This window comes from Semicossyphus pulcher, unplaced genomic scaffold (genome assembly GCF_022749685.1).
Source record: "Semicossyphus pulcher isolate SPU_LCO1_2020_fin unplaced genomic scaffold, fSemPul1.0.p SCAF_25, whole genome shotgun sequence".
NCBI classification, from domain to species: Eukaryota; Metazoa; Chordata; class Actinopteri; order Labriformes; family Labridae; genus Semicossyphus; species Semicossyphus pulcher.
In genome coordinates, this window is record NW_027211699.1 from 6,825,269 (window position 1) to 6,849,405 (window position 24,137).

General features: G+C 41.9%; 3 protein-coding genes across 4 annotated transcripts; 1 reads left to right on the forward strand and 2 right to left on the reverse strand.

Moving 5' to 3' along the window:
* Positions 1-348: 348 nt before the first annotated feature.
* On the reverse strand, positions 349-5,662 carry pick1 (protein interacting with prkca 1). Its single transcript, XM_069676403.1, has 13 exons — positions 5,530-5,662; positions 4,924-4,997; positions 4,582-4,693; positions 4,265-4,393; positions 3,459-3,525; positions 3,225-3,314; positions 3,079-3,132; positions 2,886-2,948; positions 2,618-2,751; positions 2,443-2,535; positions 2,299-2,349; positions 2,060-2,204; positions 349-1,739 (listed from the first exon to the last, which is right to left on the reverse strand). Exons 2-13 carry the CDS (start codon positions 4,962-4,964, stop codon positions 1,480-1,482), a joined length of 1,239 nt encoding a protein of 412 aa, XP_069532504.1. The 5' UTR covers positions 4,965-4,997; positions 5,530-5,662; the 3' UTR covers positions 349-1,479.
* On the forward strand, positions 4,366-8,821 carry LOC138604466 (galectin-2-like). Of its 2 annotated transcripts, none has more exons than XM_069676406.1 (5): positions 4,366-4,426; positions 7,604-7,677; positions 7,814-7,893; positions 8,066-8,237; positions 8,439-8,821. In XM_069676406.1, the coding sequence occupies exons 2-5, from the start codon at positions 7,669-7,671 to the stop codon at positions 8,583-8,585; spliced, it is 408 nt and encodes a 135-aa protein (XP_069532507.1). In that variant the 5' UTR covers positions 4,366-4,426; positions 7,604-7,668; the 3' UTR covers positions 8,586-8,821. The 2 variants fall into 2 exon arrangements, with proteins under 2 accessions (XP_069532507.1, XP_069532506.1); XM_069676405.1 differs by lacking the exon at positions 4,366-4,426 and adding an exon at positions 5,226-5,277.
* Positions 8,822-9,266: 445 nt separating this feature from the next.
* cdc42ep1b (CDC42 effector protein (Rho GTPase binding) 1b) lies at positions 9,267-20,894 on the reverse strand. The gene is made up of 4 exons (XM_069676212.1): positions 20,815-20,894; positions 16,648-17,169; positions 15,227-15,777; positions 9,267-10,551 (listed from the first exon to the last, which is right to left on the reverse strand). The coding sequence occupies exons 3-4, from the start codon at positions 15,678-15,680 to the stop codon at positions 9,908-9,910; spliced, it is 1,098 nt and encodes a 365-aa protein (XP_069532313.1). The 5' UTR covers positions 15,681-15,777; positions 16,648-17,169; positions 20,815-20,894; the 3' UTR covers positions 9,267-9,907.
* Positions 20,895-24,137: the final 3,243 nt, after the last annotated feature.

Consider the following 24,137-nt stretch of genomic DNA (forward strand, 5'->3'; position numbering starts at 1 on the left):
TTGCACAACCGTAGTCATACATTTTTTTTTAATTCTTATATATTTTTGTATATGTTATACATTATTTGTGAATACATGTACGTTTTCAGTTTCACGGACACAAAATTCATCTTTCAGAAATGCTAACTAAAAAACAACATATTTCCAACTCGTTTATGTCCGGTAAAATAATCAAAAACACTTAAAAAAGGTTCCGGTCCTTATAGTAGGCCGAAGTCCAAAAACAATCTACGAATGACAGCCAGTATTCTTGGGGTCCATGAACTGATCAATTAAAGAGAAAATAACACAAAATTAGTCCTTAAAATTCGCTACATTCCAGCAATTCAGAAAACAGAAAACAACATACGAATAACATGTTATTTTATTCACTCATTACAGCAGCAAAGTGTGTTCTGAAGCGTTGCTGCCCCCAAGTGATTTCCCAACAGGAAATGAACAGGCATGAAAATGCAGAAAATATTCTCATACAGACAGACAGACAGACAAGAGTTACACAATATATATTAAATAATATTCAACACAATATGGAATCAATCTTGCTCATTAAAACTTTTGGTCAGCTGTTAAAACTTTTGGTCAGAAAGAATAAATAATGTGGGAATGACAAGATATGTGAATAACTCCATCCTTTCCCTTTGCACACACTTAACAATTAACATGTAGTGTTTGCATTTGCACAAGGAAAGAGCACTTGAATGTTACAGGAACATTTTACATGCGTAATTGAAAGTGTGCAGTATGACATGACTCAGACTGAACAGACAGATTTTGTGGGAACCAAAGCTCTTCATAAATAAAAATGTGAGGGGGAAAGGGGTGTACTCTCCACCTGTATGTTACAAACAGAATTATGTCTGCGTCAGTCATCTTCAAAACCTTCACATTTTGTATATTTATCTATTAGTGCATTTACCACACTTAACATAACCATAAAATATCATGTAAGTAGCTAAATAAATCCCTGTCTAAAAATAAGTTTGTAGCAAAGAAAGTAAGCAAATAAAAATGTAAATATAAAGAGGTAACTTCATTAAAATCCATGTTGTACACATTGACACACATCCCAGACCAACAGCAGTTCATTAATAACTAAGAAGGCACACCTCATATGCATATAAATCCTTCCCTGCCACATGTAAAAACCCCTCCATGACATTCAGTTACAGTAAAGTGGCCTTCTGTTTCTCTTGTCTCTCTCACAGTCATTAAGCAATAAACTTAAATATGGAGGACCGTAACATCAAATACAGGAAGTCTTTTTAAAGAGAAATTTGACAGTAAATATGAGAAAATAATTACAAAGCCGTAAGAATCTGAAGGAATCTCCAAAAGACAGACACAGAGCATTAGATCAGCAGTTTTCAGTAGTGTTTTCCATTTCAGCTCCTATATTCCACTGCAAAGATCTTTGCTTGCACACACACACACACACACACACACACACACACACACACACACACAGATACATACACACTCTCATTCGTCATCTATCAGTTTCTCAGCACCATTTTCTGCTTGTCTTCCTGTGATGCTGCCTCCTCCTCCCTCTTTCTCCTCTTCCTCCTCCTCCTCCTCCTCCTCTCCAGCAAACGACGGGCTGCTGTAGTTGATCATGGTGCGCGAGAGGTCCACTTCGATGGGGAAAACATCCGCCTCCTTCAGGACGGCGTAGCACTCGTCGTAGTAATGCGACATGCCCGAGACGAAGCGCTGCAGCTGGAAGACGATGTCCTGGACTGCAGGCGAAGAGTGGAGGAGAAAACACATCTTTTTATTACTTTTTCAGCTTTCTGTCTTGTTAGTGCATTTTTCCTGACTAAATCTTGATAATATTTCAATTAATTCTCAGTGTGCTATAATAAAAACATCCCATTAAAAATGATATCCTGTCTTTGGTGTTTAAATATTTCTTATTAAAAAAGGGAAAGATACATTTTGAGTCTCACGTGTAGCAAGAAAACTTTCCTACCCGTTCACCTTGTTGATAATTGTTTACCACCAGTGCCAGTGAACACCTGATATAGTCAATAGTCGAATAAACACAGCAACAACAGACCATGTTTCTGATCCAGCAGCTCTATCTTCTCCAGAACGTCCTTCCTCATTTTGGCAAAGCGGGCCCGAGCCTCCTGTCGACACCGCAGCACCAGACGGTACTCGTAGTTCCCGGTGCTGACGCGGTACAGCGGCTCTCCCATGGCCTTTAGGAGAAGGACAGATGATGAGTACAGGAATCCTCTGAGGGAGCTGGAAGCAGCACATTATATATGATATAAAATTCAAATGACAACTCACAATACTGCTGTACTCTTCATCGTCCATTTCCTTCACCTTTAGGCAGTACGACTAAGGACAAAAGACATCTCACTGTTTTTTCTGTTGACTGATAGTGAACCTACTTAAAAGTGATTTACAGTATCATGTGGGCTGTTGTCTTACCAGATATTCAAACTTGACATCCAGGTACTTGCGGATGGTGAGCTTGGTGTCTGGGATGGCCTTGTGGAGGTACGTGTTCAGATCATGGAGCATCTGCGCAACAAGAAAAGAGTCTTTCATAGACCGTTCTCATGTGTAATACGTGCTTTAGAGCCAAGCTTGAATGTGTACTCACAGGTTTGATGGTCTTTAGCAGCTGAATGCCGTATTTCTCAATATTGCGGTGAGCGTCAGCAAACTTGACAAACGCCTCGCTGGCTGCAGCCTGAGGCTCCCGCACGCCGATGACAGAAAACACATCCCCAAACGCTGAAGAAAACCAGACAGGCATATCAGACAATAAGATAAACAAAGATCTATGAGGATGATTGTTTTTCTCTGCCACTAGTCCCAGTTAAAGTTGATAAATGTATCACTTTCTGATTTTGCTGACAGTAACTGACCTCTGTGAGTCTGAGAGAGCTCAAAGAAAGCTCGCAGCAGCCTCTTTGTGTGCTCCATCAGTCCTGCAGGGAGGCAGAGGGATGATTCAAACATGAGATCAACAGTTACCTCATTTCTAGGATTACTTATTCACCACAATGAGTCACACTGAACTACGACACTTCTTTTAACTGTAAGTCGATTATTGTTGACCTTTGTAGAGCTCTGCTGTTTTCTCCAGCTCCTCCAGTCTTTTCACCAGCCCATCTACAAATGAAAAGCAGTCCACACACATTAAGATATTTACTATACATAAAAATCACCTAACACAATAATAATACTCATGACAATAATCTCACCGTTGCAGAGAATCGCTCGACTGAGTCCAAGAGCATCAGCAGTGCCTGAGCTCATGTTCTCCACCAGGCGATGTTTGACTTTTTTCAGCACTGAAACACATAATGTGTGTTTAATGCACAACAGAGCAGAGGTTACTGATGCATCACAGTACAGGATCCACATACAGCAACATGACGAATTCATAACGACTCATAGCAGATAACTAGTGAGTATGTGTCTAATGGAAGAAATACCTATATCCAGAGACTTCCCCTGTTTGGGGTCTGCCTGCAGTTTGTTGTAGTGGATTGTTGCTTCTGACTGTGGAAACAAAATTAATATATGAGACATATTAAAAAGAATTATCCATCCAAGAATCATCCACCTTCTGTTTATTTGATTTTATAAAAGTAACAATGGGCTATTATAATTCAATGTGCTGTGCTTTTGCACATGTAGTAAAAATCAATGTGCAAACTTTGCCGACCTCGTGTTGCCGAGGTTGAAATTTAACTTGCAGTATTTGCACTGAATGGCTAACAGCATGTCAGTGTAATCCTTTAAAACCCACAGTGCTCCCTCTCTTTATTCCACCATGCAGGAAGTCATGGAATTTCCTGGGTGCGAACAATGCGTGCCAAAAACAACACAGCCGGTCTGACCTATGCTCAGGCTTTGTTCTGAAATATTCAGCACAGAGGAGTGGTCCAGAGAGTCCATGTTCTCCACGGTCCCATGGTGGGTTTCCCCCTTTAAACACTAAATCTGCCAGACTAGTCAGAAAAATCTGCAGCACAAACATGTGAGTAATGTTTTGTTCATCTTCTATGCTTCTATTCACGTCAATATTTGATATATTTATTTTTTATTAATTCAATTACACAACTCGCAAGTGGTGTAGAGTTAGTTTATTTTGTGTAACGTTAAACTGTTAGGCTAACTGTCAGACACAGTGAGGGATTTTCTGAGAATGAAACAACAAAGCATCTGAATATATTCTGGTGTTGTTTAGGGATGTAAATGACTATGGGCAGTGATTTAATGCCTAGGATTTGTGTACCTGGACAGCTTGAATCATCTTTGCCACTTCCACTTTAGTCTTTCCCTTCACTGGTTTCCCGTTCACGCCTGTGATTTCATCGCCTGCTGCCAGAGTCCCATCCAGAGCTGCTGGGGTGTTATCAAAGACCTGTGAGACAACAGAAAAAACACATTTAAAAAGGTACCAATGACACAGAGTATGGACATGTCTGATCTGACTTTATCAATGGAAGTTCATGGCTAGGATGACACTAGACTGAAACATTTGAATGTACTTATAGTTGATAGAAATATTCTGTCATAGAGTCATGTATAGTCGTTTTGTTCTGTGCCTACCTGGACGATGTAGAGACAAGGACAGTACTGTGCCCCACCACCAATGCTGATCCCAATAAGGTTGTTACCATCTTTCTTCAGACACACAGTACCAGGTACTGTTGGTATCCCCCTGTTAAAAACAAACATGACACATTGAGATTTACAGCATTTTTCTGACATTGATTTTAAATGATTCTAAGAAGTACAATATTACCATATAAAGCTTATATAAAGAGATTATACAAAGAATTAGCAATAACTTCAACACTGAAAGGCACAGATGCTATTTTACTTACTGAACTTTGATTTGACAAATTTACCACATTGTGAAATCATGCAGAATTCATTATTGTGACTCACAGTTTGTCCTCCTCCAGCTCATAGTCCATGTCTGTGAACATTGCAGGACGGTGTCACTCCTGTCCCCCTGAGACCTGTGATTAATTATAACATTGAATACAGCATTCATATACTGCATGATTCTACCTGAGACTATTTTATGACGAAAACAAAATCAATACAGTTTTCTAACTATTTGAGCGCCGTGATTTTAACTCAGCTCTGGTGGGAAACACACAAAATAAAGCCGGTCATTTAGTCAGAACCGCGTCTGACGACCCTGCAGCATCTCCGCCTGATCCCATTGATTTCAGAGCTGTGCAGTCAGTGAGAAGACGCTAGCCACTGCTGCTGCTGCACATGGACAAACAGCTGGTAACTTGCATCGCATGCTTACTAATCGTTTTAGCGAGTTATATAACTCTAATTAAGTGTAACAGTTAATGCAATAAAACAATCTCTGCGGGAAATACATTAACTGTAATGCTGTTTGTGATGACGGAAGTCAACAGCCAGAAAATTGCTTGCTAACGTTGCCTTCTTAGCTGCTAGCTACTTTGAGCTATTGGCAGGTGCAATGGCAAATATCATTTGTTCTAAAACGATAACACGCCGTAAATGGATTACCTTTATTGGAATATGCGCCCGTTTCTCATACAAATACCTCTGAGTATGTGTAAAAAGCAAAATAACTTGAAAAAATAGCTTTCTTTGGTCGCAATTATCCTTTATTTCTGGATCCACTGACAGCTCCTGTGTTTACTTTCTTTTGTCACTTCCGGCAAAAAGCGGAAGTTGATAATGAAAATCCCTAATATTTACTTTTTTGTAATGGTCGCACTTAGAAATCAACCACACATTCTTTTGTGAGGTTACAATATATATATAATAAATACAGAAGTTCCTAATTGATATTCACTTAATAATCAACCAATTTAAAGTAAAGTTCCCAAGAAGCCGTCAACGTATTAAAGAAAGGAGTTTTACTGCCCTCCCGTGGTCACAGTGCGGTACTGCAATATATACATTTCGTCAATTCACGTCAATCATGAAATGATAGAATAGTACAACTTCCGGTGATTACCTTCAATTCATAGTGACTTAACAGAGGCTGTCAGCTAAAATGATCACGTTTAAGCTAACCCTACTGTGTTGTGAACCGTGAGGACGAACCAGGCGATCGTCTAAGGACCGACAGCGGTAGTCAAGCTTGCCCTGCTAGTGCTAGAAAGATTGTTTAATATCTTGTAATATCTTGTGATTGTATAAACGTTCTTACAGTGCAGAGTTATCTATCACAGTTATCAAGACTTCGCTACCTCCGTCTGAATTACTATTCTCGCCAAATTCACCACCGATTGCGGTTTTGTTGTACCTGGTAGAAATTCATAAAACGTAATAACTATGTGTCAGTAAGTAATAAGTATGAATATTTATATTATTGCCACAGACCAATTTATAGTTGGTTTTTCTTGCTGCAACATGTAGAAAACCATGAAAAATATTTTGATTATAGTTTCTGATTTATTTCTGATCTACTGTTTGGTCACTCTATTTTGAAAGCATGTACCGGAAGTAATGTTAGCATTGACGCTAACTTGAGGAATTGGCAATACCGAATGTGACCACTAGAGGGCAGTAAAAATATAATGAGCATTGTCTGCAGTCAGGTCGTATAAAGGACAGAAAAGTTATTGTGATGGGGATTTATTGGTATCATTATACACACAGAGGCAGACAACCATTCACGCTCACATTAACAGCTACGGGCAATTTTAGAGTCACCAATGAACCTAACGAGCATGTCCTTGGACTGTGGGAGGAAGCCGGAGTACCCGGAGGGAACCCACTCATGCACGGGGAGAACATGCAAACTCCACACAGAAAGGCCCACTACGTTTGAATTGGGTTTCGAACTAGGAACCTTCTAGCTCTCAGGCACCAGCGCTAACCCCTGTACCCAGATATCAGATAGTTTCTTAGGTAAAACAATTGTAAAATAAGACTTGCATGCATCAGATGTGCAAAAGCAGCCGTGTTGAGTTGAAATGTGTGACGGGTGAACAGTTGTCCGCAGTAAATATGTTCCTAACTGTTAACTTCGACAGATATCAAAAGTTCCTATCAAATTCCATAGTGAATACATATGGGTCATTTTTGACCCATGTGTGTAAACTTGATGTACTAATACAAATGATCTGTGGTGATCAAAAACAAGATGTTTAATGAATACTTGGAATATGATGATATTAATATTTAATTAAACCCTCTCCTTGACATTAACAATCAATAATATTAATGTATATATTATATTTGCATGATTAGGCATACAAATAACGATTGACATTATTCTTTAACAGGATTAACAGACTGATTGACTTTCACAGGGACAGAGTAGTTGGTGTAATCAGTAACGTCTGCAGACTCTAAATACAAACAATGGCTCCCAATCGAAAACCATTCAATGAAGTCTTTGCAGAGTAGTTAACTCCAACACTTCACAGTGGCAGCTGTTATTAACCTGTTCCATGATCAACGAGGCGATCAATCTTAGTTCATCAGTAATGATTAAACAGAGCCTCTGTTAAATACTTGACTGTCAGGATGATGAATGGGCATTGTAGTTCTTAAGAAGTCTCTTCACTGAATCTTATAAATTAGGAACTATAGGAGCTCAAAGTCACTTTCTATTGTTTTCCAGCCTAGGAGCCCGTGTGTCCCGACTTCTCTTTGCTGCAGGACTGTTCGCTCACACCAGCACCCACGATGAAAATGGTAAGTTCATCCACTTTATTCCACCTGAGCTGATTTTTGACTGCAGCCCGTAGATTGTTTAGAGCGAATACTTTAAAGAATATAACTAACAGTGACTTTTAATTTTCTAATTAAACTGCCCTTTTGTGTTTCTCAGCAACTTGAACTGAAGAATGCGCATCTGAGAACCGGAGACCAGCTGAAAATAAAGGGGGAAATTATGCACGATGCTGAGAGGTAAGCTCACCTAAACATTTCATTTATCTTGCAGTGAAAAATGAAACATCTGGAAAACGTTGAATTTTATAAGCAGGTTGTCGATTACATGTCCAATAATGAACCTGTGTGCTCTTCTAAGCTCCATGTTAAGACTTCCATATATTTACTATAAAACCTCTGAACATCTCAGATTCCAGATCGACCTAGGCTCGGGTGTAGACGACGTGGCTCTGCACTTTAACCCTCGGTTCTTTGATGACGCTGACGGATCTGTTCTGGTTTGCAACTCAAAGATTGCTGGAACTTGGGGCGATGAGATCCGGGACATGCACAACCCTCTGCACCGAGGCCATGAAGTTAAGGTGAGGAGACATGACTGAAGGGAGGGAAGGTGTGCATGTGCGTTGTGTAAAAAAGGTGTTGAAGTTCCAATAGGATATTTTGAAAGGCTTAAAAGGTCGGATCACCAAAGAAACAGACTTACTCTCTTACCTAAAGCGATATTACACCATGTGTTCTACTCAACAAGAAGTATTTAACTGTAAGTGTCTTCTCTGTTTCAGATTGTGTTGAAGCTGGCTGGAGACATGTTTGAGGTGGAGCTTCCTGATGGACAGGAAGTCCAGTTTCCAAACCGTGCTGGCATGGACGTCATCAGCTACATCAAAATCACCGGAGACTTCAAACTGACCTCCTTCAAGATCTGCTAAGAGACACAACGGCTGCAGCAGACACACACACACACACACACACACACACACACACACACACACACACACACACACACACACACACACACACACACACACACACACACACACTCTGAGTTTAACGTTCTGGTTAGAGACTTAATAACTGGTCAGTTAATCTAAGAAATATGAAACATTAAGAGATGTAAATCTTCAGTTTGAACATATATCTTTATTTGAAAATGTCCTGTGGTGTACGAGAGAATAAAATGTTTAAATTGTGATGATCTTGTTGTGTTTTATTTTGAAAGGTTGTGGCCTAATCCTGGCTTTGATAAATACTCCAGAAGCATAAAGCGTAAAATCATAAATAAAGAACTATTTTAGGCACTGCATTGTTTTCTGGATTAATTTAAATATATGAGATTAATGGAGAGAGTAAGTTTAATCTTACGGAGAGGATCGAGCAACTTCTTATGGGGAAATCATTGATGTGTAATTGTTAAAGCTAAGAGAAAAGTCGCATGCTGAGCTTCCTGGTTTGGAACTTAAACTGCAGGTTATATGTCAGTTGATATCATGCTTAACTTATGAACATCCTAAAACATTTATGACATTAAATGATCACAAATTCTATCAGGAGTAAGAGAGTTGGTTGAAACGTTTTTTAATTTGTGTTTTGGTTCAAAACAAACTGGACGGATCGCTTAAACAGCTCAACAGCTGTTTGGGGAAGTTGTTTTAAAAAAGTAAAAGCAGAGATTTCATGAAATCACACGCGTCTGGAAATCAGGCTTTTATTTCATCAGCCATATATGTTTAGAAAAACAAACTAATACTGATAAAAGCTTGATAAACATCGTACGTGTTACATGTGCGGTCATCGATTAGACTTCAGAGCTGTAGTTGAACAACTATCATATTTTTATACCTGTTATTTCTAGTTTCTCAGTTATTTACTATGTACAGAGTTTAGATCACATTTGTTTTTGAACCTCAACATTTTTATTGATGTAAAATACATTTAGCTGCTGGACATCACGATCATGGAGTGAGTGATTATGTACAGTGTGAAAAATATAAAATACGTCTTCAGTAACTGTTAATGCAGGTTGGACACTTTTAAATCCTTAGTAATCCAGTATTATTATCCATCAGGCTTGTTTAGTGTCTTAAATCTGGAGAATAGTTCAAGTAATCTGTGTAAAATCACGGCAGCAGGTAGTGCAGAGAGAAGGGAAGGTCAAAGGTCAAGTTCAACGTCAAGCATCCTTCCTGCAGAACCCAGAAGTCGTGTCACTGGAGGGTCCATGAAGTCTCTGCTCTCTAAGGACTTTCTTTGTTTAGACTTTGATCTCTTCCTCCTCCTCAGACAAGGCAGACGGTGTTTTAGGACTGGAAGGAGCAGGAGACGCCGTGTTGTCGCTCGTCCTCCTTCCCTTTGTGAACGATCCTCCGCCGTAATGACGAGACAGCACGTCCGCCGCCTTCTGGAAACGCTCTGCCTCCATCGCGGGCTCCTTCTCTCGAGGAGACCCAGAGGAGGCATCCGGTGACCTTAGAGAACTCCGCTCCTCCCCTTCCTCTTCATCTGTCCTAATAGAGCTATAAGAGCGCCCCCTGCTGTTCATGTTCCTACAGAATGGCCCGCTACCCATGGAAGGGTTGGGCGAAGTCACAGCAGGGCTCTGCACAGGCGTCTCTGTTAGCAAGCTGCTGTCCTCTTTCTCCTCCTCGTCTTCTTCCTCTTCCTCCACAGCTGCCGGGCTGAGAGCGGACATCTGGAGGCAGCCGGGGTTGTCAAACAAGTCGAGCATCTCAGTCATGAGAGAAGGTCCGAGGTCAACATGGAAGGAAGTGAGGGAGTCTGAGCGTGTGAGCGTGAAGCCTCCGCCGTCTGATAGAGAGCCTTTATGAACGTCTCCGTCCTGAAACTGTCTCTCGAGGCGAGAGAGGCGGGGCAGAGTGACGAAGCCAGACTGCAGACCTGCAAAGAGAATAACACAAAGTCACTGACATTATCTGACACAAAGCAAACACCTCAGAGACGTGGCCGGTGAGTGTATGCTGCAAGCTAACAGAGACTTTGGACTTGAAGAAGTTGAAATCGAGCAAAGCTTTAGGAGGGAGAAATCTAGTTTTTCACTAAATCTAAGAACAAAAGGTAGCTTAAACTACTAACCTACTAACATTAGCAAAACATTAAGTGTAAGTTTAACTGCAGGTTAAGTCCAGGTGTAAGAAGAACACATGTTGTTGTTGCTCTGTCTGCCTGTCTCTGTCCTGCATCTCCTTCTATGCCACTTTGCGGCCCAATCAGTCGAGGCAGATGTTCAACATGAGTCTGGCTCTGCTCGAGGTTTCTGCCTGTTAAAGGACGTTTAAAAGAAGTTCTGCTCATGGTGGATTCATGTTGGGTCTCTCTCTAAATAACACAACAAAGAGTGCGGCCTAGACCCGCTCTTCTTGTAAAGTGTCTCTGGTTATGATTTGGTGCTATACAAATACAATTTGGTTGATTGATTTGAAGGAGGGGTGGGTATTGCACCAAAGATTACAGAGTAAACCAAGGGTCTTCTAAACATAGCGAGCAAAAACTTATTGAACATTGGTTAAAAAGTTGCAATAAAAGGTTCAACTACAGCGGAGGAACTAGTAAAACCAAAATAAAAGAACATTCCTTTCACTTTAATGGCACAAAATTGTTCATAGTTTCAGTATTTAAGTAAGTACTACTTGAATCACTGTGCAAACATGAATGTAGTTAAACTACCAACAATCTGCTGCAAAACTATTCATTTATAAGATGTAGTTCAGTTACAATAAATGTGGGAAAGAAATGTTACACAGAAACGTTCAGATCCAGAGGGGTGGCCTGGGCCCCCCTTGAAATCTGATTGGCCACCCCAGGTGCCACCCCCAAATCCTAAACTATGATTGGCGGTTTGTCAGAGGCGGGACTTATGATAAAATCACCTGTTTGGGCTGTGTTGCAACAGGCCGCTCGTAGCTTTCTTTTTATTTCAGTGTGGCACATTTTCTTTTGTTAGTACTTTGAATTGTTACTCTGGACCGACATCGCTCAAAGAATTAAGCTTAGAGGATTAATATGCTGCCACTCAAAACTACTTAAAAAAAAAAATCTACACAGTAATATATCATCTTTTAGATACTTTAATGTTATTAGTCAAAGTAGATGAGATTAGTGGAGTAAATAAATGCTATTCATTTGTGTGTATTTTTGTGTGCAGACATACTTCATGCCACCCCTGCATAACTCCCCCAGTTGGGCCACCCCAGTTAAGAAAGTCTGGATCCGCCCCTGGAAGAAATCTAGAACTTGATGTTTATTTTTTACTACATTTTAAATGTGAAGTGCAAACATCTGAGATAAGTCAGTTATAAGAAGGTCCAACTGAAATCAAGTATGTTGACTGAATGAATTGATTGTCCTTAAAGTGGAAATCTAAAACCTAAACTCATGTTCAAAGCTACATTTTCACAAATTGTACTGTTTGCAAATATCACACTTTATACAATTTAGACAAAACACTACTATTACCATATTTATTTTAACCATAGACATGGTAAATATAAAGAGAACTGATCGAGAGGAAGTATTATATCATAATTAAAACATAGTTCAGTTCAGTTGGTGGAGCAGGCGCCCCACATACAGACGCACAGATCGTAGGTTTGACTCTTGGTCTGTGATCATTCGGTGCATGTCACCCCCCTCTCTCTCCTCCTCACATGTCCTGTCTCTCTTCAGCTCTCCCATTGAATAAAAAGACAACAAAATAGTAATCTGTTAAATAGAGCGAATGTCTAGCAATTAAACCTTTCACCACAGGGTGGCAGTATATAACAACCAGTAAGTCAGTGCTGAAGCGTCCCTGCAGTGGCAATATGACGTTTTTAAAGTTATAAACTTTCATACAGCACGAAAACAGGAAGAGATCTAAGATCCTGTGAAAGACTGAAGAGAGGGAGAGGAATGATAAATCATTTTTTTGGTCAAGTGAAACTAAGAATTGCCCGGGGGATCCACGCAGTAAAGACCCTGATGGAGGCCACAAGCTGAGACACGTCGGCCTGATAACGAAGATGTTTTTTAGTTTATTTTCAACCTTAGAGGTAAAGTTGTGCCAGAAATCCAGACTACTTCATGATGAAGAATGAGAGCAGCACATTGTGAACATTGTATTTACTCCAAATTCCTTTGTTATTGTTTTGCTGTATTATAAAAATAAAAAACGGATGAGAAACTAAGTGATGACAAAAACCCACTCTCTTCCTGTGCCACATCACTCATTGGGAGAATTCCTCATGAACTGGGTAAGGGGGAATCTGGAGACAGAGAGGGGATTTCCAGGCCGGCCCTGCGCCCTGCGCCCTGCTGTCAGATGACTTCTGATTGGTCGGCCTGTAATGATCGGTGTGTTTCTGCTGTGACACATGCACACAGACATGACAGGAAATACCCACTAAGTATCTTTCTTTTCCCGAACCAGCTGTGTGTGTTTGTGTTTATGGACCTGACTGTGTACAGGTGTTGCCGTGGTGATTTCAGATGAGTCAGAAAAAGTCGGCTTGTTTGCTGGTTGTCTTGGAGGAATGTGGGAGCGCTGCTGAAAGAGAGAGGCCGAGCTCACACTGTCTGTTTGTGTGTTCGCTGACATTTATGGTCCTGTTTGCACCGCGTCAGCTCGCCCGGCTCTTTGTGCTGCTTGCTCGGCTGCAGAGCGAGCAGTGAGAACAGCAACTGTAACCATGATTCATGGCGACTAATGCGACGCTGTTTTACACTCAGCTTCAGCTAACCTTCTGTCTGGCTTGCAGGAGGTTGCAGGAGGTTTTCGCCTCTGGTTTTCTGAGTTTACTTCGATCTAAATATAGAAAAAAATATATATATTCTGTCTTTATGTCTCTTCCAGGATCATGACATTCATATCAGACACGAGAGCTCCATTTGATCACATGCTGGAGTGATATTTGAACAGTAAAATGTGTCTGTACCAAATCTCATCTGTTTTTTAAGCATTTTTGTAAAAAGTGTTTTATATGAACAGAAACCAGTTGTTTAGATTGTTGCAATAAAGCGTACACGTTCTCCTGTTGCAGTCCATTAATTCATATCCCAAAAAGTAATAAATTATGTAACCTAAATTTGGTTTTGATGTTAAATTAATTAGGACCACTAAGACATTAACTTATCTCCTTTCTGCCAAAACGTGCACATCACTGTTAATGTGATTTCTGTTTTTTTACAATTGAAATCTTTAGTCATGCCACTCACTAAAAATGGAGCCCGCAACTTAGCGTCTGACAAACACTTCCTTCGAATTTGGTGCTCTATTTAAGCTGCAGGATTTTTCCATTGCCACATGCTGTCCAGCACCAGTACTGTGCTCATACCACCAACACCACCAGCCCAGCATCCACCTGCAGACTCCGGCTAGGGGGGGGGGGTTGGGATATTATCTCATCACTCCTCAGATTTCTGCATGTATAATAAATCTGCGAGGAGTGATGAGGTCGGAGCTCAGACGCCAAACACAAGCTTTGTACTGCTGCTGCAACAAACCTTACAAACTATTATAAACGTGAGATGTCTGACTGAACTGTTAAGTTAGTCTGGGATTATCTACAAAAGCTCTTTATAATAAGGCAACAAAACAGAAACATTAAATGGCAGAGCTCTGTAACTCAGTACTGAGGAAGCCCTTTCTGTTTGCCACAGTCTGAGAATCAGGACAAAGGTGCAACTGAAAGCTGAAGTACAGTAATCCTGGTTGTCAGTCTAAAAGCTCAGAGCTGTGCTTGTTAAAAACAATATAAAAATAGGCTTTCTTTGGCCAAAGTTTCTCAAGGTTAGACGTGCATCAGAATCTCGTTATGGGCAGCCATACATAACGAGCTTCCAGCTGTTCAGCCGGCATCCACACTACTGTGTAAGGTGCAGGCTGAAGCTTTTGTGACACCATTCTTTCATTTTTGTTCTCTTTGGCGCCTCTAATGGCGATAAACAGTAACTGTGGGAGCACACCCACTTTAACCAGACGTCCACGGTCGGCTCCGGTTGTAACTCTTGATTTTCCTGGCTGACGGTCGCTTTCCTTTTCAGACTGTTTGCTTCATCTGAGCGTCGAGTTTGTTTCTTTTTCTTTGGATTTTCACTTCTTGTTGAAGTTGTATCTGTAGTCATCCATCTTTTCTTTGTTTGTTCAGCCATAGTAGATTACTGTTTACTCGCAACACTTGCAGAGAGCGGAAAAGCAGCCGCTTAGCTCCGCCTACCCTCTCTGGCAGACCAACCACTGCTGACTGATGGAAAAGGCGTCACTAACTGGGCGCCGCTTGGGATTTTTTTTTTGGCGAAAGTCGCCACAGACACCCAGTCTGTAATAATATTACATACTGCAAATGCAAAGGCTTTCATCAGTCAATCACCATTGTGTTACCTCGGCGATAGATGGTGACTTCACAGACATTTATTTACATGAAAATCTTCGAGATTATAATGTCTTAATAAAGCATTTTATTTGCTCCGTCTTTGATTCACTTTTCTAAAAAGGCTACATTTCCTCAGCTCACTTTATAATAAGCTGATGTAGTTGATGATGTTCACACCCTGCACCACCCTGTGATTATCATCTCACCATATGTGTAGAAGGAGTCGTCTGTTGCGCTGATGGAGCTGGGAAACAGCACCCTCTCTAGGCAGCCGTTGGGGGAGTCTATGTTCAGCTGGGGGAGGGAGATGGCGTTCTTGATGATGGGCGAGACGTCCGGCGGCGGGGACGACAGGTCTCTGGAGCCCGCTCGCGGCCGCGGCCCCGAGGTCTTCCCTACGTGCCGAAAGGTGCGTGTGAAGAATCCGGTCGTCCTGGAGCTGCTCGCTGAGTCCGGACTCCCCGGCTCCCTCGTGCCGCCGTAGTTGCTGAGGAAGGAAGTGTCACCAAACACATCCCCGCCACGACCAACGTGCATCGTATGTCGGAAGTCCCCCAGCGGCGGGCTGATCATGTCCACGGAGAGCTCGCTCTTGAAGCGACGTTTCCCCTGAGAGCCAGACACAAGGCCCTTAATCCCTGGCATTTTTCCCAGACTCATGGTGGCTGAAAAGTTGTGTACTTTCCCTTTAATTCCAAGGCGAGTGTCTGAGCTTTGATTACATGTCAGTCAAGTTTAGATTCCAGTTGAGGGTCCACTGAAAAACCAGAGAGAGAAACATTAGATGCCAAGACAGTGAGAAGAGACGACACAAATATGCGGTTGTTCGGTTGGCAGAGGATGTGTGTATAATCAATTCTCCACACAGCCGGAGACACAGATTCGCCCGCTGTCGGACACCGCGTTCCCCTTCGGATCTACACTGAAAGATGTAAGTTTGATGCTGAGTCAATCAAGTCGCTGTCTACACCCCGTCCTGCTTCTCCCCCCTCAGCTGGAACAGCACGTCCGTCCAGAGTGACCAAACACTCGGCTCATTTCTCCTGCGCGACAGCAGCTTCCCCCGGTGACAGAATAACACAGAAGATGAATTACAAGGTCGTAATTTGCTTCCTGCAGTTACCGCAGTGCATGCGGTCGGAGAGTTTAGGGCTGGACTCAGACTGGGTTCTGCGAATGATAGATTAAAAATACAAAGTCCAGCCGCGACTGCAAATACAATGAGATGGAAGTTAAGCCAAACAAATCTGTTGTTCTGTGTGATGGAAGGAATGAAACTATGTTTTGTTTGCAACATTAAGAGGCTGAAGTGTTTTTGTTACTGGACTGAGACACCAGCTCGCAGCTTCCCTTCTCACTTTTCCCCAGCTCTCAGGATGGCCTACAAGGATTAGCACCTGATTTATGTCTGAGCCGTTACTTAGTCCTGTGTGGTTTCTAACCTTCGTTTAGCTACACTGCTCGCACTGTTCTCAAGCAGTGAGGAAACCCGTACAGGATGAGTCATTCTTAGGAAAATACCCTTAATTTACTTTACATGTCTCCTCCCTTAAGCTTCACAACCCTTCATTACCTGCCTGTAATCCTTAAAGAAAGTCATCCAAACACAGCTGTGTTGTTTGCTTACTGAGAGTATGTCCTTTGTGCTTTGCCTTCAGTAGATCCAAACTTCTGAGATGATACAGCGTCTCTTTCCCAGCGAGTCCTCTTCTTCCGCCAAGTCCAACAGAGAGAGCGGGGGGTCCGCCGTCACGCACCGTCTCCCGCTAAAGAGGTTTATCCATGTGTGGCACCATGCTGTCCAGGAGACATCCAGTCACCAGGCTCGCCGCCCCGCTTCTTTGTCCTGTGTTCCCAAGACGCTGGATCTTTGAGAGGTTATCAGAGCAAAAGAAAAAAGGAGGGTTCTCGAAAAAGGGGCAACAAAGTAAGGTGCCGTAATCCTGCAACTGTTTTGCCCGAATCAACCTGCAAGAGAGATAAGGCTCCTGCAGGATTGTCCGTGCACTGGATTAGCTGCTAATCCCTTCTGTCTTCTGTCCCTCTCTGACTCCCCCGCTTGCTCTCTGCCTTCTTCAATCCACTTAGTTCTCCAATGGTTTCCAGGTAGGGGGGCTTCTGTGGTTTCATTCAGTTCACGCAAGGCCACCTAAGAGAGGAGAGGGACGTGAGTTACGCACCAGACCAAAGACTAAAGCAGAAGCATTCAGACACATGAATGTTTCAGGCAGCGAAAACTTTGGACTGACCGATGTAGCAGTTCCTCAACTTAAAAACAGACCTGGGTACAAACACTTTCAAGAGTCCCTTCTGCACTTTTTTAGTTCTGACTCATATGATTAGTTTTAATTTTAGTTCAAGAGCTTTCCATTACTCTCGACCGAGTCAACAGCTCCTTTAGACAGTTTACGGGTTTTAAATCAATCAGTTGTAGCAGTAATGATTAAGAGATCAGCCAATCAAACTATTTGATAATCAGTTAATTATTTAAGTAACTTATCAAGCTTTAATGCCAAACATGTTCTAGTTCCACTTCCCCAAACTTCCCGGTCTTCATCAGTGTCGTATATATATGTTTGAGTGTTTCCAAAATCACTGCCACGGTCTGCATGATCATCCAGACTGAGCAGAGAAAAGCGCAGCGTCTAGCACACAGTTCTTTATACACAACATAAACGTGACGTCTCCAGAGAAATGAACGTGCCCTGCAAACGCCGAAGGCCCCGAGTGTCTCATGTTCCTCGATTCACTCTGATCACCTTCTCCCCGTCTGCTGAGGAAGTGATTCCAGCGCAAAAGGAGGCTCCGATAAGCTCCAAACACGTGACCTCTCCAATCCGCATAGTGTTGGATTAATGTCACAGGAGTTTGGAGCCCAGGCTGCTCGCAGACCAATCAGGACCTGTGATATAACAACTTGAGCAAGGTGTTGGTGCCACCCATGCTGGGCACCGGCCTGGGCTTAGATTACCTGCACTAAATCTTCCACTAATCCCACTTTTTCGACAGGACGAATGTTCAGGGGTGGCTATCACAGACTGCAGAGTTAAACAGGGAAGGTAGGGACTATATGAGGGAAGAATAGGTGTGGAAAAGAGGTGGTACACCATTCATAAAGAGGAGGGAAGGAGGTGCGATGAATTTTGGCCCCTGCCTGAACACTTCTGATCCCTTGGCTCAGTAACATTAAGCTTAAGGGAGCGATTAGGGCCTGAGAAGCAGGTGAGAGGCAGATCAATATTAGCGAGTGTGTCAATCTTACTAGATTTATTCACGCCTTTAGATCACTAACTTTTAGCTTTTCCTGGGCCTTAATTTTTGTCCGCTTTTAGTCATCTGATGCCAAATTCAGAGCTTGTTGAGCATCTTCTCTCCTGCTTTTACAGCTGCCAATTTCCCTCACCTCAATCTCACAGTAAACACAGCTTCACTCAGATCTCTCCATGTACGATAAAGTGTAATACCAGCACCGAAATTCAGTTTAGGAACTATATTCAGTAAATTGGCCTCATTAGAGACACACAGGAAGTTAATTAGAACTGCTTAACGTGTTATTATACGCAACTTGTACCTGCAGACACACATAAACAAGCAGGAGCTGCTTGACTGATTGCAGAGGCAGATGACGGGTTTGACAAGTGTAATGGGAACAGTGTGCCGGGGGGAGAGCAGACAGGACGTCATCTATTTGACTCCCATTTTACCCTCTTACTTCAATAAATCTTTTATCTCTATTTTCCTCTGACAACACTCTGCCCAACATGCTTCTCTTCTCTGTCACTCCTCCCTGCTGCATGCAGATTTACCGTTAGTCCAACATCCTGTATTACAGAGCCACAAATTGCAGAAAAAGGGCTCTGACGACATCCGTTGGACGGTTCAGTCGCAGCGGCTCAGAAAGAAATTCACTGTGCACTCGTACATGGACTCACACACACAAACAAGCACACGCAGGGCTGCGTCTCAGTAGGTCAGCTCTGAGGTTGCTTCCTCCGCTGGACCAGAAGGCTGCGGCGGCTCGTTTACAGTGCAGCAGCAGCAAACTGTGGTTGAGGTCAGAACACCCTGACCATTACGCAAGGCTCCAAAATACAACATGCACTCAGTTTACAACGATCTGCTGCTGCAACGTGGCAATGCACTGCAAGGCCTGCCAGCTCCTTATGGTGAGGGTGTCTGTGTGTGTTTCTGCACACAGTCTATTGTCTTATTGTTTTCAGACTGCAGTGAAAGCTAACTGTGACTATTTATAAATGTGATCTAAGTGATGTGAACGGGAACTTTTCTGATATGACAAACGTCAGATTGTAGCGCTGTGACTCTAAATGAACTTCCTGTTCACCCCTTCTCACACTTCACTGCACGCACTACTGAGTCGACAAAATAAGTCACACAAACTGACAGATGAGATGAGAATCTGCTGCACATTTGACTCTTCAACCAGTCCAATGACGATACAAGAATTAGCTGCCTCATCAAGCAAAATCCATCTTTAAGGTCAGGTTATATCCTCGCTATCATTCACTACTTTCAAGAACTCTTATTTCATGTATGGGAGAACAGAACACACGGGAAATGATGCCTAGAAACTGTGAAACACATCTCATCCTTCAAACTTCCACCAAAAGCAAACAGAAACAGAGAGGCAACGTTAAAGTAGTTTTCGCGTTTTTAAATATCTGTTTAATTGATGCAGGCGCCATAAAAGTGCTCCGATTTATGATATGTAATTTGTTCTATTTTTATATTCCTCCCTGGTGTAATCATATAAAACCTTTGCACAATTGAAGTAACCCAGTAAACCCTTTATTATCCACATATACAGTCAGGTAAGTTGAGTGTTTGCTCGTTGTTCAAACAAAAGTCAACATCCACGCATGACCTACACTGTTGCAAGGACAGAATATCCTGCTGACATTTCATCAGACCAAATGTCTTTGTAACGGTGAGCCAACAACCTCTAACAGGCTGCCAACTTACTGATCTGAGATCTGGCATGACTCTTGAACAGTTGTTGTGTGGTTCCACTGAATGAGCACGGTGACAAATCCATTATGATTAGATTGTCAAAATGAAACATGATCCAGGGCTCACTCTTCATATTTTAACGGCAGCTTCTATTGAAGTGTGACCAAAAACCAAACACAGCTGAAGTATTGGGAAGTAATGCCGTAGAAGAGGATGTACAGAGGGTAATGTGAGCGCTCACGAGAAAGCACTTCAGAGCTACTTTCACCACTGCATTCTGATCCAAGGGAGAAGTTTGTATGCCAGATTGCACCTGTGCAGTTTGTTGTCTCGCTTTGTCACGCTTTTCAAACTCTTCCTGTCAACATATTTTTATGAAGCAACGTCTTTTGATGATGCAACTGATTTGCTGAGCAATGCTGGTCATTGACATTCAGCCAAATGTTTCACACCATGTAGCAGTGATCATCGTAGCTCTTATAAAGCCTTAATGAATCCATTACCTTATAATATCTGATGTTCAGTGGCTTAGCATGTGCTGCAGAGTACTCTGTATACAGGGATATACAGACATATAGTATGTGGCAACACGTGGTGCAAAAGTTGACACTGTAAAACAGTGGGGTTAGGAGAGATCCGAGGTGAATGACGCTTTGTGACTGCTCGAATTACGCTCTTCTTTAACGCACAGAGATGCACAACATGACTTTGCATTAAGAAACGTATTGATGATGATTTCACATGACCATTAGCTATTTCAACTACTCGTTTACTAAATAAAGACACGTCACAAAAAAGTTACAAACGCTGCTCAAAATAATCTTACCTTAAGATACAGTCAGAGCTCAGTCCTTTCTCAAAAAGACAACTTCAACATCTCTTTTTTTCTCACATCTGTATAAGTTCCCAAGTGGACGCGAAGTTTGCATCCGTGCAGCAGCGCAGCGGTGCAGCAGCTCTATGCTGCTGCTGACATGAGACTGGAAGGAGATGGAGAGGAAGAGGAGAGGGAGGAGGAGGAGGAGGAAGGGGGGACTCTAGGCGCGTTAAGGACTTAAAAAACAGAATGAGCTGAGAATTGCAGCGAACACAAGATTTAATCTCTCAGATTTACTCAGCTCAGCAAACATGATCGCTTAAGAGTCCCCATGGGTGTCATCAACCTTTCTTTTCTCTCAGTGGCCCCTCTTCACCTCACTCTTAACAAAAATAAAGTCATGACCAACTTTCAGTTGGGCATGCGAAAAATAGTGCTAATAGCTAGCATGGTGTACGCCCCCCATTAAGCCCCCCTCCCCGAGTAATTTTGTGATGAAAACGTTTATGGAATAAAAACAGCAATAGGTCTATATACAAAAGGAGATCTTGATCTGGGTTACATTTTTCTATATATAAAATAAATAAATGTCATATTTTAAATTTACGTAATGACGTTTCAGTGACGTAAGTTAAGATGACCGTTGACCTTTGCTACTTGTTGCGCAGGTAGTGAGTAGTTGTGTGTTGAAAACCTTTATGGAATAAAAACAGTAATATATACAAAAGGAGATGTCGATCTGGGTTATATTTACATGTATATATATATTCATTTATTCATATTTCGAATTTACGTAATGACGTAAGTTAAGATGACCGTTGACCTCTGCTGCTTATTGCGCAGGTAGGTTCATAACTTGCAACTCTGAAAGAGCACGTGGTACAACATAAACATAGTAACTGTAACAGTTTCTAGGCCATAAGTTACTACAAGTAAGGCTACAGATGATTTCGGCGTAAAACAATAAGTTCGTGATAATTAGCCGATTACGGGCCATGTTACTTTTGTTACTCTTTAAAACAGGAAAAGTGGAAGATGTCCGTGGTCATGATGACAGGCTGCTACTTGAGGATGCTAATTGCTAAGGAGGTGATACCAAAAATGGACGAAAATGAAGACTATGAAGATGACTGTCTTGAACGGGCTAAAGTAAAGTCTGTAAGTAAATGTCTTGAGCTGAATTTTGTTCTTCTGTAATAATATTAATTTGTTATTGTTTGTTGCTATTAACAGGCCTGTCCCTCCATGGCTTCCCCAATCACTATTTCCTGACACTGCTACGGCAGTGTCAGGAAATTTTATGTGTGCTTATCTAAAAAAGACAAACAATCTCAAATGCATATGATGGTCAGTGAGATGTTTGCAATATACTGTAAATTTATGAGTATATTATTAGAAATAAGCCTTATAATGGGGTCAGTCATCCAAAATGTTGTAAAGTGTCCCTATTAAATTAGGAAAAAAAAAATCTATGTTGCCTGAGAAAATAAGAAATTGCCAAGAGACTGCTCTGTATGAATAGAGAGCAAGTTTCCAAGCTTAGTGGCTGTGATGTAGAGCTAACCTCCATCCAGAAAAGCTGATGCTTGGGAGAGTGAAAACACAGACAAGCAGAGATCAAACGTGGATAAAAGAGGATAAACAGACTTAAACATGAAACCCATGGGCATCAGAGGAGGGAAAGAGAAGGAGGTCGAGGAAGGAGGGCTAGTCAAACAGGATGGAAAGACTCAGACACAAAAAGGCTTTTCTTTACAGGAAATAACTCACAAATCAGAGAGGCAGCCAAGAAGCATAAACTCTTTTCAGATGCTGAGAATGTGTAAGTGTTCGCTATTATAACTGTCACTGAGAACAAATAGGTTAATCTGCTAAAATCAAATCCGAACAAGTCAGGTATGAATTCACCTTCACCCAGAGCATCACTCTTCATGCTGGGTGTCCGTTAGTCTGTAGGTTTTTTACTGCTCTGGAGGATAGATCCAGGTTAGACTCCTGTTCTCATAAACCCAGATGTACATTTGGACCATTGTTCAGGAAGTCAGACTGGGGGGGGGAGTCGTGTGACGATTTTAATATATGGAGGGCTGCTTTAAGAGGGACATGAAAGAAGTCGACCCCTGCGTCTTTGTTTGGATTGCGCTCCTGTTTCCGTGGATTCTGACCCGACAGGAAACTGAGTGTTGGCTCGTGGACAATAGAGCATTGTACTGTCAGTCCTCAGTGCTCTCTAGGCTAAAATAATAATAAAAAAAACAGTCTTGAACATACAGACACTTACTGGAACACTGGAACCGTGACTGTTCACTTTTCTTTTCAGAAACCTCGTCTAAACTTTGGGGCCAGAAGATTTTCCACTAAGCGGAGCATGGGCGCTCAACAGCCCAGTTATTTCTGAGAGACTAATTAAATTAAGTCTTAAAGGAATGCCCCTGGTAAATTCTATGTGTTGATATTTAAATATTCACCCTTAGGGATGCACAATATTATCGGCACGTTATCGGTATCTGCAGATTATGGTTTGAAAATGACATATCGGGTATTTCTTTCTCTGTTTTGACCGTGGCTATGAGAGACTTTTCTTTGCTCCACAGGATCACCAGCCAAAAGGGTCTTATGCAGTTATCATGGGAAAACAGACCACTGTGATCATGAAGCTCGGAGAACTCTGCAGCTCCGACTGAGTCACAGGGACTGAGGAATTGTTAATCCCTTGTCCCTGTATGTCTGCCTGGTGGGGAGACGGATGATGATGTCTGCGAGAGCTGGTGAGCACTGAAACCAGCCTTTGTACTTCCAGACATACTGTAGTCATGGGTGAAGCATGCACACAGATGGAGATCGAGCCGGACATGATACAGGGACCAGATACGATCAGGGGTTCATAATAAACAGCTTCCTGTAATCTTAAATAACTTACATCTACAATTTAAAGTAAAACAAAATTGTTAATGTTGATGTTTGTTGGAGTACTCTGGAAATCGTCTGTTGTTATTTCAGACAGCCATTGTTGTGTAGAGCCTGAAATAGAACTTAAGCGTCCAACCACACCACCACTCTCTTTACGTTATTGTTATCGTCCCCTTCCTGTGGTTGTTTTGTTGATGTCAGTTAAAGAAAGGAACCTACACACCAAGTAAGATGTGATTCAGCAGGAGGGAAACGTGGCCCCTTGATGTCATGTAAACGTTTGCCCATTCAGACATCGTACTAAAGTGCAAATAGAAGCAGGAACATTGTAAATCCTCAGACAGACATGTCATAAGTGTTCAGCTTATTGTGACGGCTCTATCACTATATGTAACCATGTTCCTGTTGTACGGCGACTTTTA